The sequence below is a fragment of the Plecotus auritus genome, assembly GCF_963455305.1.
Source record: "Plecotus auritus genome assembly, chromosome: 2".
NCBI classification, from domain to species: Eukaryota; Metazoa; Chordata; class Mammalia; order Chiroptera; family Vespertilionidae; genus Plecotus; species Plecotus auritus.
Genome location: NC_137771.1, coordinates 92,548,703 through 92,567,411, shown reverse-complemented (window position 1 = coordinate 92,567,411; position 18,709 = coordinate 92,548,703). Strand labels below are relative to the sequence as shown.

The 18,709-nt window shown below is 38.7% G+C and overlaps 1 protein-coding gene across 9 annotated transcripts in view; it reads right to left on the bottom strand.

Moving 5' to 3' along the window:
* Positions 1-18,709, bottom strand: part of SSR1 (signal sequence receptor subunit 1) — a 39,147-nt gene that overhangs the window by 16,990 nt on the left and 3,448 nt on the right. For 4 of the 9 annotated variants that reach the window (XR_013959993.1, XM_080657335.1, XM_080657336.1 and 1 more), the window contains exons 3-8: positions 15,427-15,514; positions 14,026-14,288; positions 11,896-11,972; positions 10,941-11,019; positions 8,362-8,455; positions 8,075-8,089 (exon numbers count right to left, since the gene is read on the bottom strand). Coding sequence is in view for 7 of the 9 variants with exons in the window: in XM_080657335.1 (XP_080513461.1) it covers positions 8,075-8,089; positions 8,362-8,455; positions 10,941-11,019; positions 11,896-11,972; positions 14,026-14,288; positions 15,427-15,514 (616 nt within the window). In the remaining 2 variants the exon portion in view is untranslated. Of the gene's footprint in view, positions 1-8,069; positions 8,090-8,361; positions 8,456-10,940; positions 11,020-11,895; positions 11,973-14,025; positions 14,289-15,426; positions 15,515-18,709 lie in introns of all 9 variants that reach the window. The other 5 variants (XR_013959994.1, XM_080657334.1, XM_080657337.1 and 2 more) reach the window with 2 other exon arrangements.

The window sequence follows — 18,709 nt, the reverse complement described above, 5'->3', positions numbered from 1 at the left end:
ATCGATATTTCTGACTCTCTATCCCTCTCCCTTCCTCTCTGTAAAAAATCAATAAAGTATATTAAAAAAAATAAATAAATAAATTGGTAGTGAGTTTCTTCTACTTTCAGTAAGAGTCATCTTTAAGTTTCTTTAAAAAAGTAAGTGCTTAATTCTCTCTGACCATTGTGGCTTCTTATTTTGTAGGAGCACTTTTCAAATTAGGAAGATAAGCTCTCTTTGTGGAATAAGTAATTATTTTTCCAGTTTTTTTAAAAAATGAAGGGCTGGAAAAAGATGTTTTCACCAAAGTATGGGGTTCATTTGTAAGCATTTCATGAACAATGGTATAAAAAATATAATGTGCCTAAAAGATATTAATTTTTATTTTCCAAAATTACTAGACCATGCCTATATTTCAAAAATACGTAATAGATTTTTATTAAGCATATTTAGAAACTAAAAATCGTTTTAAAAAATCTGCTTAAGTGTTAATGATTCAAATATTAAGACTAAGTTTACATGTCACATAAAACCCACATTTATTAGATAAGTTAGTAATGTTATTTAAGGGGTTCAACTTATCTAAAACTGAGCATAGAAGCATTTTTCTGATGAAGATAGCCTACAACTTTCATCAGATTTTCAAAAAGATTAGACTAAGAACTACTGCTTTTACACAGTTGACCAATTTCCAAATAATTAAAAAACTAAACAATATGCTGAATATAATTTTTGAGTATTCAAAAAGTACTTTAGAATCTAATAGCCATCTGTGTGAATACTGCTGTTACTAAACAGATCACTGACTTCCAACAATTTCAAACACCTGCAGCAGGTTTTTAAATACGGGAATGCATAGAACAAGCCTTCATCACCTGCCTGTGTAGCACATCAAAATTAGGAAGCAGGCAAATGAGAAACAGAGTAAGGGCATTCTGGAGTCACCAAGCTTTTGGAAAAATGGCTCCAAATATCTCAACTCAGAGAGCGGCATTTTATTTCAGCAAAGAACAATGTGTATAATGATGCTTTTCAGCCCAACCACCCACTTACCATCACCACCCCAAACCCTAAAAAAACTTAGAAATTAACTGTAGTGAAATCATATCTCCCTGCAACCCTTTTCATTTTTAGATGACAAAGGCAAAATTTTAGTGAAACTTATTAGTAACAAATCAAAAAAAAACTCATTAGCAATGAATTAAAATTGTTCCAAAGTACCCTTCCTTCGTTTACATTCTCATGAGTGAGATAGATGAGTAAAAGCTCCTGCCAAGTTAAATATTGGCCTCTTATATGTCCTACTCTTTATACCACCCCTCTTTCTAAAAGTAATTCCTCAAAGCTTGAGGCACCTTCCAGACAGACCTCCTGCTCCATGACCTTCAAATTCTCTTTTGTTTTTTTCCATTCTATCCTCAAATATGCAAAGTACATGTCCTATTTTCAGAAGAAATGACTATTTTGCCTTGGCCAGTGTGGTTCAGTTGGTTGAGGGTCCTCCCATGTACCAAAAGGTATCAGGTTCAATTTTGGGTCAAGGCACATGCCTAGACTTGATTCCCAGTAGCGGGTATGCAGGAGGCAGCTAATCAATGTCTCCCTCTTTCTCTCCGCCTGCTCTAAAGCAAAAAATATATATATTTAAAAAAAAAGTAAGAAATGGCTATTTTTTCCTAAATTAACTGCAATTTGGCTCAACTCCTTTACTCTAAGAAAACCATGTTCTAAGACAGTGGTTCTCAAAATGTGGTCTGGACCAGCAGCCTCAAAAATCACCTAAGAACTTAGATATGCAAATTCTTAGGTCTTACCTAAGACCTACTCAATTGGAAACTCTAGGGGTGGGGCTCATCAAGTTATAACAAGCAGTCTAGGTGATTCTGATGAATGTGCAGTTTAAGAACTACTGCTGTAAAGAATCAAGTACAAGAGAAAAAAAACAAGCATATAAAAATACTGTTATAGTTGAATTGAAAATCTATACTAATAAAAGGGTAATAGGCAGGGAAGGGAAGCTAGCTGCCCACGGCCGCAGTCCCGGGTGCCTGCAGCCGGCCAGAGGGAGGGAAGCCCGGGTACCGGTTGCCTGCGGCCGGCTGGAGGAGGGAAGCCTGGGTCCTGTGTGTGGAGGCTGGGGCTGGGGCTGAGGCAGAGGCGGTTAGGGGCGATCAGACATGCAGGCGAGCAGTTAGGGGCATCAGGCAGGCGAGCGGTTAGAAGCCAGCGATCTCGGATTGCGAGAGGGATGTCCCGGATTGCGAGAGGGATGTCCTGGATTGCAAGAGGGATGTCCCAGATTGCAAGAGGGTGCAGGCCGGGCTGAGGGACCTCCCCGCCAACCCCGTGCATGAATTTTGTGCACCGGGCCTCTAGTATCAATATACAGTTGATTTGAAAAATATGTATTTTCTCTCTCAGTTCACAGAATGGGCCTAGAAACAATGTCACCCAGTATGAATGCCATTTCTAGTATCATCCAGTGGTCCTTGGAAAAACAGAATCATGACTAGCTCCGTGCTTAGAGCAGAGAAGATACCAAAGTTTAGATTATCTTGTTGCGCTGGCTAGTAAGGGATCATTAAAAGATCAAAAGGCTAAGTATAGAGGCAATTCAAAAAGGCAGCCATAAGCCAAAACTAACAATTTGAGCATCAAAAAGAATATAGTTGTTCTGGCCAGTGTGCTCAGTGGTTAGAGTGCCAGCCTGTGGACCAAAGGGTCTTGGGTACAATTTCCAGTCAAGGGCACATACCTTGATTGCAGGTTCCCAAGTCCTGGTAAGGGCGTGTGGGGGAGGCAACTGATTTATGTGTCTCTCTCACGTTGATATTTTCCTCTCTCTCATGTCCATGTGTGTGTGTCTCTCTCTCCTCCTCCTCCCCCCACTTTCTCTCTCTTTTTAGAAATCAATTTTAAAAATATCCTTGGGTCAGGATTTTAAAAAAGAATACAGTTAACACAGCAATTCTATGAAAATCTGAATTTAGAGATGATAAAAAAACAAAGGAGAAAATTAGAAAAAAGCTCATTTGTCACCATTTGGGTGCCTCTTTACTTTGAAAATTAGAGAATAAAGGGGAGAATTTAATTTAGCATTTATCCTTTTTCAGTAGGAACTGTTTTAGGGTAACTAAAACAGTTTCAGTTGATTAGGGAAAGCTCTATGTACTTTAAAAAAGAATGACAGTAAGTAAAAAGTCAAAGAAATTTCCATTGAAAATCATAACCACCTCTGGCACATTGATTCATGAGAGGATTATCAACTGGTGAATGTTTAGAGAATTGGAAATCTGTGTGATGCCAAAGTGACACCCCACAATAACATCTAGGCTGAAAGCAGAAACACCTCACCTTCAACCATTTAGTGCTCAAGTTATCATTACTAATGATGGCACATGTTACTTGATGTGATGCAGAAGTACTCATGAGCTATGATGTATGCCAGTGATTTTCAACTGGAGTGATGCAAGAATTTTTAAAACATGCAATACCTGACTATTTAGTCAGGGGCACTGACCTCTTTTCCTTTAGTTGTCAAATAAACAAATGACAACAGCCAACAAAACAATTGCCACCCAGTGTGAATGAATCAAAATTATACCTATGTATTTTGTCAGATTGGCAAAAAAGTATTTTTTGGTATGTCGCAGAAGTTTAGTAATTAATTAGTTTATGTGTGTCATGAGATGAAAAAGGTGAAAATTGCTTTAGTATGCTATTAGCCAGAAAGAAGTCTAACCAAGCCTATAGATTTATCTTCCAGATTAAATAAAGTTTAGATAAAGACACCAGGAAAAAAACAATCTGGCAAATCTGGAGGGTGGGCCTTTTTAGAGCCTTATTACTCAACTAGAGGCCCAGTGCACGAAATTCGTGCATGGGGGGGGTGGAATGTCCTCCTCATTCCGGCCTGCGCCGTCTTGCAGTCTGGGAGCCCTTGGGGGATGTCCAACTGCCACGGATGCAGGAGAGGCTCCCGCCACTGCCACTGCCACTGCACTTGCCAGCTGCGACCCCAGCTTCTGGCTGAGCAGTGCTTCCCCTGTGAGAGTGCACTGACCACCAGGGGGCAGCTCCTGCGTTGTGCATCTGCCCCCTGGTGGTCAGTGCATGTCATAGCGACTGGTCGTTCCACCGCCAGGCTGAATGTGAGAGGGCAGAGTCCAGGCTGAGGGACCCCACCAGTGCATAATCGGAGCCGGGGAAGGACACAGGAGGTTGGCCAGCTGGAGAGGGACTGCATGAGGGCTCCAGGGCGTGTCTGGCCCATCTCTTTCAGTCCCAATCTTCCGGCCCCCAGCAGCCAGCTAACCTACCAGTCGGAGCACCTGCCCCCGGGTGGTCAGTGCACATCATAGCAAGTGGTTGAGTGGCCTTAGCATATCATTAGCATATTACGCTTTGATTGGTTGAACGGCCAACCAGCCAACTGGACACTTAGCATATTAGGCTTTTATTACATAGGATGAATGTGATCAATGGGTCACATGAGAGCTTGTTAGAAACACCAATACTTCAGCCTCACCCTAGAGCAGCTGAATCCAAACCTGAATCATAACAAGATTTTCAAGTGATTTGTATGCAATCAATGTTTGAGAAGCCCTTTTCTACAAGGCAAGTGGCCAATCTCTTGAACTGCTGTAAATTAAAAGGGACTCAAAGGTATATAACAACCAGATACAATGTATCATCCTACATTGAAAAAAAAGTTATAAAGGATATTTTGAGACAATTTAAGAAGTTTCAATATGGACTGGTTATTACATATATTAAAATAAATTTTTAAATATGACAGTTGTTTCTGACCGAAAAATGACATTTCTTTGCAAAATGAAGTATTTTAGAGGTACTGTGTTTTGGACAAAAAAGGGGCTCTGTAATGTAACCTTACAGGATGATCTAATCATAAATTTCTTACAGGATGATCTAATCATAAATTTCTAACCGGGAAGGTCCTGCCTCAAGCCTATAACTTCCCTAGTAAAAGGTTATCTTTGCCTTAAGTAAGCCCTATCCATTGTTGTTTTTTTGGTGCACGTTTGAAATGCCCCTTTTCAGACTCCTCAGGAGTGTAACCACCCTCAAAATAGCACATCATCTTATTACCTATCCTGTAATCAAATCATAGAGATTTCCCTGCCTTGCTTTCTCCCATATTCAAATAATCTTCCTTATGGTCCCTCCTTAATTTGAAATGTGTAAGGGAAACTGCAAACTGTATATTCTGGGAGCACTTAGATCTTCCTTCCTGGCATACTGTCCAGTTTGGCTCAAACTCTTAAAAAAATTACCTACAGGTTTGAATGTTTCTTAAATCAAGGTCCGTAGACCTGGCAGGTGATCAGGGCCTTCCTTCCCTGGCTGCCAGCTGGGGCCTTCCTTCATTTCACACCGCCCCCTGGTGGTCAGTGCACATCATAGCGAGCAATCAAACTCACGGTCTGCCGGTCGAACTCCCAAGGGGACACTTTGCATATTAGCCTTTTATATATATAGAAGATAGCTAGAAGATGTCATCATATCTCTAATTTCAAAGTATGTTATATTGAGAGTTCCATGGGCTCTTTACATTCAACAGATCTAATCCAAACTCATCTCTCCCCATGCATTAGTGTTCCTCTTCCTATATTCCCTAACATTAACAGGATCATCTTCCACCCAGCTGCCTAAGCTCAGAGTACTCTTTCACGCTTCCTCCCTTAGACATCCAAACAGTCACCAAAAGCCAGGTCTGCTCCACTTCTGAAATACCTTTCTACTCACCTTTACTCCTATCACTAACTACCTTAGCTCAGGCCCTATTGATTTCTTACTTAAAAAAAAAAAATCATCTTCTAATAGCTTCTGCTTGCTAGCTATCCTCCACAAAACTTTCATATTCTTTTAAAACAAATTTTTTATTTCTCATCTTTAAAGTATCTGATGGCTACTTTTTTCTTAGAAGGAAAAGTCAAAAGTCCTTAGCATAGCACATAAAACCTTGAAGACATCTTCTCACCCAACTTTTCAAAACTCTCGTCAAATGTCAACCCCTTCTGTGAATGATTTTTCCACTCTCCTACAGGAGGAAGGCCCTCCTGTGCTCCTATTACTTCATACCCACTTTTATAAAGCAACTACCATGCTGTAATTATGTTTCAATAGAGAGCTCACTGAATAATATGCAAATAATTGGGAAAACAATTCAATTTGTAAATAAATTTGTAAAGAAAACAATCTGTAAACCAAGAAAGAACTTGAACAGTCAATTCACAGGAAAAGAAATACTAAGTGGTAAATAAATATGTATAAAGAAGCTAAACCTCATTCTTAATTGTAATAAAAAAAAGATACTGTTTTTACCATTGACAGATTAAAACATTGATAATAATACTTGAGAATGTTAAGTGAGGAGAAGCACACAATATAGCACAATGGCGAGAATATAAATTGGCATTATGTTTTGGTAAGTGAGATATGTTCCTTAAAAATTAAAATGCACATAATTTTAGACCTAACTATTCTACTTTTAAGTAATTATCCCTTGTGGGGAGTGGGAGAAATGGGTGAAGGGGGTCAAAAAGTACAACCTTCCATCCCGGCCAGCAAAGCTCAGTGGTTGAGCATCATCCTATGAACCAGGAGGTCACGGTTCAATTCCTGGTCAGGGCACATGCCCCAGTTTGCGGGCCTGATCCCTGGTACGGAGCATGCAGGAGATAGCCGATCAATGATTCTCTCTCATCATTGATGTTTTTATCTCTCTCTTCCTCTCTGAAATCAGTAAAAATATATATTTTTTAAAAAGTACAACCTTCCAGTTATAAAATAAGTCATGGGATATAATGTATATCATGGTGACTATAGCTGACAATACTGTACTGTATATTTGAAACTTGCTAAGAGAGTAGGTTTTAAAAGTTCTCATGACAAGAAAAATATAACTTATGTGTAGTGACAGGTGTTAACTAGATTTACTGTGACAATCATTTTGCAACACACACAAAATTTTTAAAAATTGTCAGTTTGCCTCAAACGCTTAAAAAAATTATATACAGGTTTGGGTGTGCATAAATTTAAATATAAGACTCTTCATTACAGCTTTTTAAAAAAATAAATGCTTACATATGAGCACTTAGTATTATTTGATAATTCTGCTTCACTTACTTTTATAATACTACCACTTTAGGTAGCACAGTGCCTTTAATTGCACACTCATTTGAATCCTGGCTCCACCTCTTATTAGCTATATGACAAGCTTCCTCATTACAGATTTAATTTTAAGACTGAAAAACTCAAAATAACAAACATCCTTCCATACAGACCAGGTTTAATCTGTGATGACACATTCATATAAAGTACTATCTAGTTATTAAAAGAATGAGGTAAATATGTAAGTAACTATCACAAAAAGATACCCAAAGCATGAAAACTCAGATTGTATAACAGCGTGTGCAATATAATGCCATTTGTACAAAACCAACAGTCAACAGACATATATGCTGATATATGTATAGAAAATACTTAGAATAACATATAAGTGCCTATTACTTATGAAAAATGGGATCAGTGGATCCAGGTGGTATCAACTTTTTCAATTCTGTACTATTTATTTTTTACGAGGCCCTATTACTGTTTTTAAAAACATATTCTTACTGATATTTTTACATGTGTTTTTATTGAGAGGAAGAGAGAGATACAAACATCAATGATGAGAGAGAATCATTGATTGGTTACCTCCTACATGCCCCACACATTGGGGATTAAGCCCACAACCTGGACATGTGTCCTGACAGGGAATCGAACTGTGACCTCCTGGTTCATAGTTAACCACCGAGCCATGCATGCTGGGCCCTATTACTTCTACGTTCTTTTATAAAAATTAATATTCTAAATAACTGCATATGTAGTAATAAAATTGAAATATATCTGTCAGGGAAACTATCATGCAGTATTTTAGTTTTATTTTTCCAAACTATTCTGGGTAGTTAGTAGTTAGCAGTTCTTCCAACAAATTTAGTTCTAAGAAACTGTTTCATTACTCATTAAGCTTATTGCAAAGTAGACCCCCAAAACATAGCAAACACCATTAAAAAATTATTCACCTCACCTCTTCTACTTTGCACTGAAGCAACAGGAAAGAAAAGAAACAGGAAAAAGATTAGAAATATAGAGAATTACACATTTGTATATAAACTGCAGATTTGGAAGCATTTCTAAATTAAGAACTATACAGAATAAAATTTTAAAGCACTCATTAAACATATACTGAATTCTATACAAGTATTGGAAAAGACAAGTGTTAATTAGCACTGACCAAGCACTAGTGTTAAATCTAAAATATTTAATTTCCATTTAAGAGAAAAAGTTCCCAGCCAAGTTATTAAGAGTACTTACTGATCTGATTCAAAGTTTCCTGAGGAATCCAACTCATGTCAACATCATTCTGACTTGTTGTACCCATCTCTACTTTCTGTACAGGTCTCTTGCGCTAGGAGAACAAAAAAACAGTACTGTAAGGGAGTTTCATTATACTGTTTACTGTAACTTTAAAAAGAAACCTATCAAGCTACTTAACTATCTTAATAAAGAAATATGTTCTCTTCTAGTTTTAAAACCTACTCCTACTCAAGATTTTATTAATCAGAGGGGAAAAATCATGTCTAGCACCAATTATAAAAAATAAATAATAAAGGAATAAATCTTCAAACAATGATTTATTTTCAGGCTTTAAAGATATTTTCCTATGCTATAAAACTTCATGTGTTATCAAGACTTTCTACTTATACGATTTTCTTTCCCTTTGAGTATTAAATGTTAAAGAATAAATTTATTTCCAAATTCAACAAAATTCAGGATAAATCACTGAAAGGATGCATGCAGGCAGGTTCCTTCATTGTTAGTTAAACACACTTAAAACAGTTGGCATAGATAAAACAAAAACATAAAATCTCATTTAAGCTAACAACCAAAAACTTTGTCCCTAGAGTTTTTGCAGCAAAACTACCAGAAAGTAAGAAAATAATTCAATTCTATTTAGCCCTGCTCTTAAAAATACCCCCCAAATCCCTATTTACCTAAAAGAGCATTAAATATACAGTCTAAAAATTAGATTTTGAATACACAAAAAGGTAACCACAGCCAATTTAAAAAAAAAAATGGCTTCATTAAAATGGGAAAAATTAGAGATGCCATTGTATCTAATATACATGTTTATATCAAAAACTCTTATGAAAATGAGGCAAAGAAAGTTATGGAAATTAACATTTAAGCACTAAGTACTTCTCTTTTAAAGAGCAAGTGCTTATTAGTAACACTTATTGCTAATCTATATATATAAAACCCTAATATGCAAATAGACTGAACGGCGGAACAACCGAACAACCGGTCGCTATGACGTGTGCTGACCACCAGGGGGTGCGCACGGAACATGGCGGGCATTGGCCACGGCAGCATGGTGGATGAGGTGAGCAGGGGCACCAGTCGCTGTCATCAGGGTGATCCTCTGATGGTTACTGAAAATTCTTTGCTCCCGTGTGCTGCAGTCCCGCCCAGTGCTCGCACCCAGTGGCAGTGCTGGAGCTGCCACCTGTACCTGCTGCCAGCACCCCGCACCAGTCCCGATCGCTCTGCGCTGTCAGGGGGTGCAAGCGGCGGCTGCTGGCCCCAATCACCCAAGGGCTTCTCCACCTCCTCCTGCTCCTGAGGGGCAATCGGGGCAGCAGCCACTACTCGCACCTGCTGATGGTGCCCGGCTCCAATCGCTCCACGCAGTCAGTGGGTGCAAGTGGGGCAGGCGCCATCAGCGCGTGGGAGCAGTGGTGGCGGGAGCAGGGCTGCCAGCAGTGAGGGGACTGGGGGCACAGCGGGAGGGTCCAGGCAGGGGTGTGGAGGATGGGCCGAGACCCGCCCCTGTGCCCACAGCAGCCTTGCAGATCCACAGTTCCTTTCAAGGTGCATGAATTCGTGCATTGGGCCCCTAGTTTTAATACAAGGGTCTAGTGGACAGTAATATATTTAACACAAATCATGTTATACTTTCTCATGAGAGGAATATGAGTTGTTTTGTTTTGTTTTGCAGGGTTAGGGAGCAGAGTGAGATGAAGATAGTGGTGGAATTAGCTACCATGTCCAGAGAGAGAAACCACAATTACAGTATGTGCTCAGTGTCACCACTTTACTACCCAAACAAGAAAACAGAAGTTAGACTGATAGAATACAATCCAATTCATTATTTTTCAAATGAAAAGCCACAATTAATTGCTAATTAGGGATTATCCTTACAGTTAAGAGTACTGAAGCAAATATACAAGTTTCCATGCTTACAGATAAAATAACATACTCATGAAAAAGTGTAGTGAACAGAAAAATGAAACCTTATGTCTGAGTTTAAGAAACAAGTGGCCCTAGCTGGTTTTGCTCAGTGGATAGAGTGTCAGCCTATGGACTGAAGGGTCCTGGGTTCAATTCCAGTCAAGGGCACATGCCCAGGTTTCCCCAGTTGGGGATGTGCAGGAGGCAGCCAGTCAATGATTCTCTCTCATCATTAATGTTCTTATCTCTCTCTTCCTCTCCCTTCCTCTCTGGAATCAATACAAATATATTTACAAAAATAAAGCATTAAAAACAAAAGAAACAAGCATTCTAGTATAATTTAGAGTTACAATAACAATAAGAAGGTAAAGATCACTCTGGAGGGTACAGACTAAGGACACTAATTGCACATGTATAGAAAAGTCTAAACAAATCCAAGTCACATATCCAAGGTCTCACCCTCACGTTTTATTTTAAAAGGTACAACAAACCAATAAATAAACAAACAAACATATAAATAAGTAAATAATTAAAGTAAAAGGTACAACAAACCTGTAAATATATAAACTCATAGTGAAAGCAAGAAGTCACTGGATTGAACTTAATTTAGTACTGTAACAACTTCTGAAGTATGGCTAGAAGATTCATTCACCTATAATTACCTTTCTAGATTCCAGGAGTTGATGAAGGCCAACAACAACCAAGAGCCCAAGACCAGCAAGGAACATATACATAAAGATTCTAATATAAAAGGAAAAAATATAACTGGCTTAATTCATAGGAACTATCACAGCTTATTTAAACTATAATTCTTGTTTAACTTATAAAAAACATCATAGCTCATCACATCTACAGGGTGTGGCTAAAGTAGGTTTGCAGTTGTGAGTAGACGAAAGTTTATTCTTGCATTATAATTTATTAATCATTGCATTATTTTACATACGAACAACTGTAAACCTACTTTTGCCCCACTGTGTATAATGTTAACTCTTATCTAGCTTTCCAAATAACTTGCTGGTAAAAGGAATAAAATATTTTAATTCAATTTAGACCCAGGTAATAAGTCTTATAACTTTCTTACTTTATTTCTAACAATTTAAAAAAGCTATTATCTGATCCCAAATTAATAAAGTTGCTTTATAATATATTCAGTTTATCTCCCTCAAATATTAGATTATTTTGCAGTTTGATTTAAAAATTACTTTTGGTGAATTCCATCTAAGTATACAGTAAGAAATAATTTATCATTTACAAAGAACACATTTTTCAAGATAAATCTTATGATTTACATTTTCAATAGCAATTTTAGAGGCATGCAACTTAGATTAGGCTGCTGATCAGTTTAAGAGCATGGGGTGCAAAAGATTTTAGAAGAGGGGAAGGATGGAAAGCTAAAGCTATCTTTTTAAAACAAATTTTTGTCAATTTCAACTATCTTTCCTAACTTGGTATGAATAGCTATTAAGAATCATCTAAAGTATGAATTTACATAGTTAGGATTTCACCAAATCTAAAGTCCATTTCATTTCCATCATTTAATAAAAATAGGGTGATAGGAGCAAGCCTTCTAGCCCTACTTAACAAGATCAAGATCTACATATTTCAACTTCCACTTACGTTTCTCCATCTAAGCCATCCTCTCTTTCAATAATTGTAACTGTTTGATTGAAGACAGCATCTTGAAATACATTGCCCTGTTTACAAAAAAAAAAAAAGAAAGAAAAATTCCCTCAAACTGAAATGGCATTGATAAAAGGAAAGCCTATAAGAATTCTTAAAACCATTATTCTAAGAGATATACGATAGCTTTCTTATCACTTAGAAGACAAGACTCAGTCATGCCTAATGGCACTAACTTGGTGACAGGGATTCAACATTACAATGTTTGTTATTTTCGCCTATTAAATAAAAAATGCTTCCAATTTCACCAAAGTTGTCCCCCACTTTCTTTTGGGTTGGGGGGAAGGGAAGTTGAGGAACCAGGGAAGTAAAACAAAAACAAGATAAAATGTGCATAAAGAAACAAAGCCCACAGAACACACTTATAATGAAAAGCCCTACGTTCTCTTGGTGTAACCTTCCAAAACAAGAAAGAGCATGAACATTTATAGAATAGCAGATCATTTTAAGAACTAGACTTGAGCTCTGGATGGTGTTGCTAAATGGTTAGTATCAGTCCAAGCACCAAAGGATCTTGGGTTCAATTCCTGGTCAAGGGCACATACCTGGGTTGCCGGTTCAATCCTCAGCCCCAGTCAGGGTGCATTCGGGAAGCAACCATCAATGTGTCTCTCTCATATCGATGTTTCTCTCTCTTTCCCCTTTGCTCCCTACCCTGAACTCTCTCTAAAAAAAAAAAAAAAAAAAAAAAAAAAAATCAATGGAACAACTATCCTAGGATGAAGATTAACGGAACAGCCCTGGCCGGTTTGGCTCAGTGGATAGAACGTCAGCCTGCTGACTCAAGGGTCCCAGATTCGATTCTGGTCAAGGGCATGTGCCTTGGTTGCGGGCACATCCCCAGTGGGGGGTGTGCAGGAGGCAGCTGATTGATGTTTCTCTCTCATCGATGTTTCTGGCTCTCTATCCCCCTCCCTTCCTCTCTGTAAAAAATCAATAAAATAAATTTTTAAAAAAAAAGATTAACAGAAGAAAAAATTACACTTGAACAAGTCAAATTCATGTTCTAAATCAACAACAGATTGGAAATAAATTTATAATAATGGGTGATTTTTATTATTAAAATATTTTTCTATTGTGATCTTGAAACAATTTTGTCAGTTCAACACAATTTCAGTTTTCAAATACATCAAAATCATTCAGTGTTTGATTCTTTGCACAAAAGTAGTACTTAAAAAGTGTAACTTATTGCTAAACTGTAATTATAAGTTTTACTTCAAGATCTTGCAATTGGCATTCTTCTGTTGACAATTCCAAGAATCAGAATACTGATGAAACTAATATTTAAAATGGAACTGAAACTACATATATGCCTGATAAAGTGTTCTGATTGAAATACATAATTCTTCAAGTCACTTAACTATAAAGTTGAGAAAGCATAATATGTTATTTTGAAGGGAAAAAAAACCTTCTACTCTCTACTAAGAAATTTTTTAAAAAGAAAAACTTAATTGCAGCACCAGAAATTTAACTAAGATATAAGGTAAACATGTTGACACTACAATAATGAAAGGTTGACCACGCTTCCAAAAAAGGATAAAATTTCCTTCACTGGAAAGTTTTTGAAAAGGAAATGGGTTTAGATGTGCTCTTATTTTAAGATGGACATAATAGTTGGCATCTAGAGGTGAACTCCCAGTAGTATAATTGTGATAGGTTTCTCTTATTCATTCATTGGCTATATACCACACCATATGAAAAACCAGAAGACAGCAGAGCTTCTTTAGGCTACTTGGATCTCATAAACCATAAACTTACTGCTAAAACTATGTTAAAAATAGCAGACTCCACTGTGGCTAACTTTCCTTTTAAGATCAAGTCACTTCCACTTTAATACTCTAGCACCTCACACTTACCTCTAGAATGTATCACTTATGCTATGATATAGCCTGCTTACATCCATCTCCTCCAGTGGATTATAGACTTAAAGACAGAAACATGCAATTTATCTTTGCCTCCTTGAAGTTTTAACCACAAAACAGGCACATGAATGAGTAAACACAAGAATATTCAAATGTCAATTGTCCTCACCCATCTCTAACTAAAAAAACGTTTAGAGGGCCTTACGTTCAAATCTTTGTAGTTCAGATTGATGACTAGACCGAAGGGTCGTCCACCCATGGGCTCTGCAGGAATGAAGGAGTACTCAAAAGTTGCCTGTCTCTGGGGTGGGACTACAGTGTTCAGAGGAAGAGCTGTGAAATTCTGGATATAAAACTGGTAGTCCTGCGGATAACGGAATGAGGCATCTAGGGATTCAACAATAAAATCTTCTGTGCCCTTGTTTGTAAAGCCTACCAGGAATTTCACAATGTTGTTTGCTGGAAAATCTAAAGAGAGAGAGAGAGAAGATTAGAACATGCTCAAAGGGCATAAAATAAAAAGTATAACATTACTCATGGATTTTGGCACTCTTTCCCAATACATATAGACTTGGTTTCAGAATCCCTTTCAATAGAGTATTCCAATCATCCACTAACTAGTAACTGGTATATAAACTGAAACCCTTGTCTATACTCCAGCATTCCAACTTAAGAGCTGAACTGAGTACCGCAATTTCAGACCAGATCACATCCAAATTATGTGGTCTAAGAAAGAGTCGTGTACTTTTAGTAAGATTATCTTGCAGTGAGACTATCTGTCTTTATAAAGTCACCTCCCACCCCCCAACTCAGTATCTATTATCTATGCAAACAATGGAAAGATGAATGACATAATAAATTGGGGAGGGAGGGAATCTCTTAATCTAATTACACATTTTGTAGGCATAAGGTTGGAACATACATGGGAATAAAATAGAAAGCTTGAGAAGACTGAGAAAATTAATAACTTCAAAATAATAACTCAATAATTATACTGTAGCCTACAGAGCTGAGTTTCACCCAGTACAGCACAGGTTTTGAAGTCAGACTGATCTGGGTCTAAACCCTATCTCCACACTCTATTTACTAACTGGGTAACAATGGACAAATTGTTAACCTCTCTAAATCTCAGTTTAGCAATAGTAACTAACCTCAGAGGATTTCTGTAAGGATTTAATAATACATGAAAGGCATTGAGAACAATGCTTGCCATAGCCTTCATTAAATATAAGCCATTATTTACTTTCTTTTAATGTAATCTAGGCTCCAACCAAGGCCTAATTGTAAAGATTTAATATTTCACTGTTTCCGCTCAAAATACAAGTTACTTTACTGTGGCAGTTTGAAAAGAGTTTAAAACAGTTTCTTTCAAAGGAACACTTAATTTCTAGTTAATGGATAGTTTTTCTTTTCCCCCTTAATTTAAATGCCAGGAATAGTACCTTACAGACATGGGTATTCATACATGAGGATTTTTTTAAAAATGTATATTTACACTTGTAAGAAAGGAAGATGCATCTTAAGCATTACTAACACTTCACCAAAAAGTGACCTTGTTATTTAAAAAATTTCTACACCTGAGTCAAAACTAGTATTTCTCTATTACCTTCTCCTTTCACAAATAGGATAGTTGTATCTGCACTTGGTGAAGCTTCAGGTTCACCAGATACATCTTCTTCCTCTTTATCTTCTGCCTAAGAAAAACAATATTAAAAAGAGATTACTACAGGGAAAAATACCACCATATAAAAATGACCACTAAGATTTGGGACAAAATATTGCCTCTCCAAGGCTTTGTTGGGATTAGCAGTGGTATGAATTTTATTGTATCTCATTAGTTCAAATAAAAAATTCTAGACAGTGTATCTTGAACAGAAATATGCATACCAAATCCCCTGGAATTTTGCGGATCTGATTCAGGTCTCGAGTGAAGCTTAAAATTCTATTTCTAACAAGCACTCAGGAAATGCTGATATTGCTGATACTCAAACCACACTTTGAATTGCAAGGTTCTGGAGTGTGGGCTGGTAAACTTTTTCTGTAAAAGATCAGGTATCAAATATTTTTGGCTTTGAAAATTATAAGGTCCTTATTGCAACTACTCAATTCTGTGGCTGCTTTCTATGTGGCTACCCTGTAAAAGCAGACACAGACAACACACAAAAGATGGGCAAAGATGGACCTGGGGGGCAGCCACATTTTGCTGAGCCTGTTCTAGAACACCTTATTAGCCTACAAAGACTTCCATCCTGATTAATAGAACGTAACAGAAAAACTGTATAGTTTACTGTTTCAAGAAGATACTGGTAAAGAAAATTATAATACTCAAGGCAAGGGAGATGATCAAGGGACAGAAAAGTTCTGGCTAAACTGTAACTATAACAAAGATCCAACAGTTTCCTTTGCTACTCTTTCCTCCACAATAAATACATTCCAGTGCTAGAGATCTGAAGTAATTTCAGAAAAGTGGTTATAACAATACTAGAGGCCTGATGCACGAAATTTGTGTAAGAATAGGCCTTCCTTTTCCCTGCTGTGGGCACCAGCTTCCCTCTGGCACCCAGGGCCCGGGCTTCCCCAGGAAGGTTGTCCGGTCTAATTAGCATATTTTGCTTCTACTAGAGGCCTGATGCAGGAAATTCGTGCATGGGGGGGAGGGAGTGTCCCTCAGCCCAGCTGCACCCTCTCTAATCTGGGACCCAACTGCTGGCTCCCAACTGCTCGCCTGCCTGCCTGATTGCCCCTAACACTTCTGCCTGCCAGCCTGATCACCCCCTAACCACTCCCCTGCCAGCCTGATTGATGCCTAACTGCTCCCCTGACAGCCTGTTTGCCCCTAACTGCCCTCCTCTGCAGGCCTGGTCACCCCTAACTGCCCTCCCCTGCAGGCCTGGTCACCCCTAACTGCCTTCCCCTGCAGGCCTGGTACCCCCCAACTGCTCTCCCCTGCAGGCCTGGGTCCCCCCCAACTGCCCTTCCCTGCAGGCCCGGTCGCCCCCAACTTCCCTCCTCTGCCGGCCCGGGCACCCCTAACTGCCCTCCCCTGTAGGCTTGATCGCCCCCAACTGCCCTCCCCTGCAGGCCTGGTCCCTCCCAACTGCCCTCCCTTGCAGGCCTGGTCCCTCCCAACTGCCCTCCGCTGCTGGACATCTTGTGGTGGCCATCTTGTGTCCACATGGGGGCAGCCATCTTGTGTGTTGGAGTGATGGTCAATTTGCATATTACTTTTATTAGATAGGATAGAGGCCTGGTGCATGGGAGGGGGCCAGCTGGTGTGCCCTGAAGTGTGTCCTGGATCAGGGTGGGAGTTCCCTTGGGGCGTGGGGTGGCCTGGGCAAGGGGCCTGTGGTGGTTTGCAGGCTGGCCACGCCCCCTGGCTACCCAAGCGGAGGTCCTGGGATCTGGGATTTATTTATCTTCTATAATTGAAACTTTGTAGCCTTCAGCAGAGCCAAGCCTCCTGCTTGCTCCGTGGTCACAGCCATTTTTGTTGGGATTTATTTATCTTCTATAATTGAAACTTTGTAGCCAAAGGAGGCCAGGGCTGCGGAAGCTTGGCTTCCTCCATCGCCGGGGGCAACCCAAGCCTCCTGTTCTCTCCAGCTCCGTGGCTGCCGCCATTTTTGTTGGGATTTATTTATCTTCTAAATTGAAACTTTGTAGCCTTGAGTGGAGGCCTGGGCTGGCCAGGGTGTGCGGAAAGCTTGGCTTCCTCCATTGCCGGGGAAACCCAAGCCTCCTGCTCGCTCCATGGCCGCAGCCATCTTGGTTGGGTTAATTTGCATACTGACTCCTGAATGGCTGGTGGGAGTGGCTTGTGGGTGTAGCGGAGTGATGGTTAATTTGCATATTACTATTTTATTAGATAGGATTCTTATAGATAATCTATCACTAAATTTCTGTGCATGCCCACATTTCAGAGCCCTAAATACCATCTCTAATCCTCATTTTCTGGATGGATTCCCTTCAGATGTTCATTCCAAGTTAACTTACCAGAGCAGCACTTTTAGAAGAGTGAAGTTTTTGTTACCATTACTGATGGAGGAATGTATTTATTTAGTTAAAGTAATGCATCGAATGAAGATGCAGAGCCCTAATATAAACCCTTAACATATGGATTTGCATACATGTGAAATGCTTGACACATGGTAATCAGTAAAGGTAGTTTTATTAAAGAAGGGGGAATTAGAAAAGCACAAAAATTAGTAGGGGTATTCTATTTAAGTGAAACAATATGTGCAAATGCATAGAAATGGTCATTTAAACATCAACAAAATAGCAAACAGATTAGCTTAGTTGGAAAGCATACTCCATAAAAATGAGGACCAAAAAAAAAAGGAGCAGTATCTATATACAAGGCCAATTATTTTGATGTTGACATAATAGAAAAATAGGGACTTGGTTTGATCCTGAAAAAAAAAATCACAATATCTAGAATCACAAGTTTCTAGGTTCAAGTATGGCATAATGAAGAGAAAGAAAAAAAAAAATGTGTGGCATAGATTACAGTAGTCCAAGAGAGGAAATGAAATTAGCTAGAAGCATGCTGCAATAATCCTTATTCTAGCCCAATATTCTTACTGTCATACTATAATGTTATAATAAAAGTGTCAGAGCTGAGTGACTTCTAGAGATCTTCTCTAAGCCCTTTACTCTCACAGAACATACTGTATATACAGTTTATTATCTGCTCCTTACCCTTGGACAACTCCAAGAACATGAGCTACATGACAGCAAAGAAGACACTTGGGTTTGTTCACCCCAGCATCCAAAACAGTGCCTGGCACATAGCAGGGCACATAAATAAATATTTGCTTATTGAAGGGAAGAAAAAGGAAACTGAGACCCAGAGAGACAAGTTACCCAAGATCAGAAAGCTAGGTAGTATG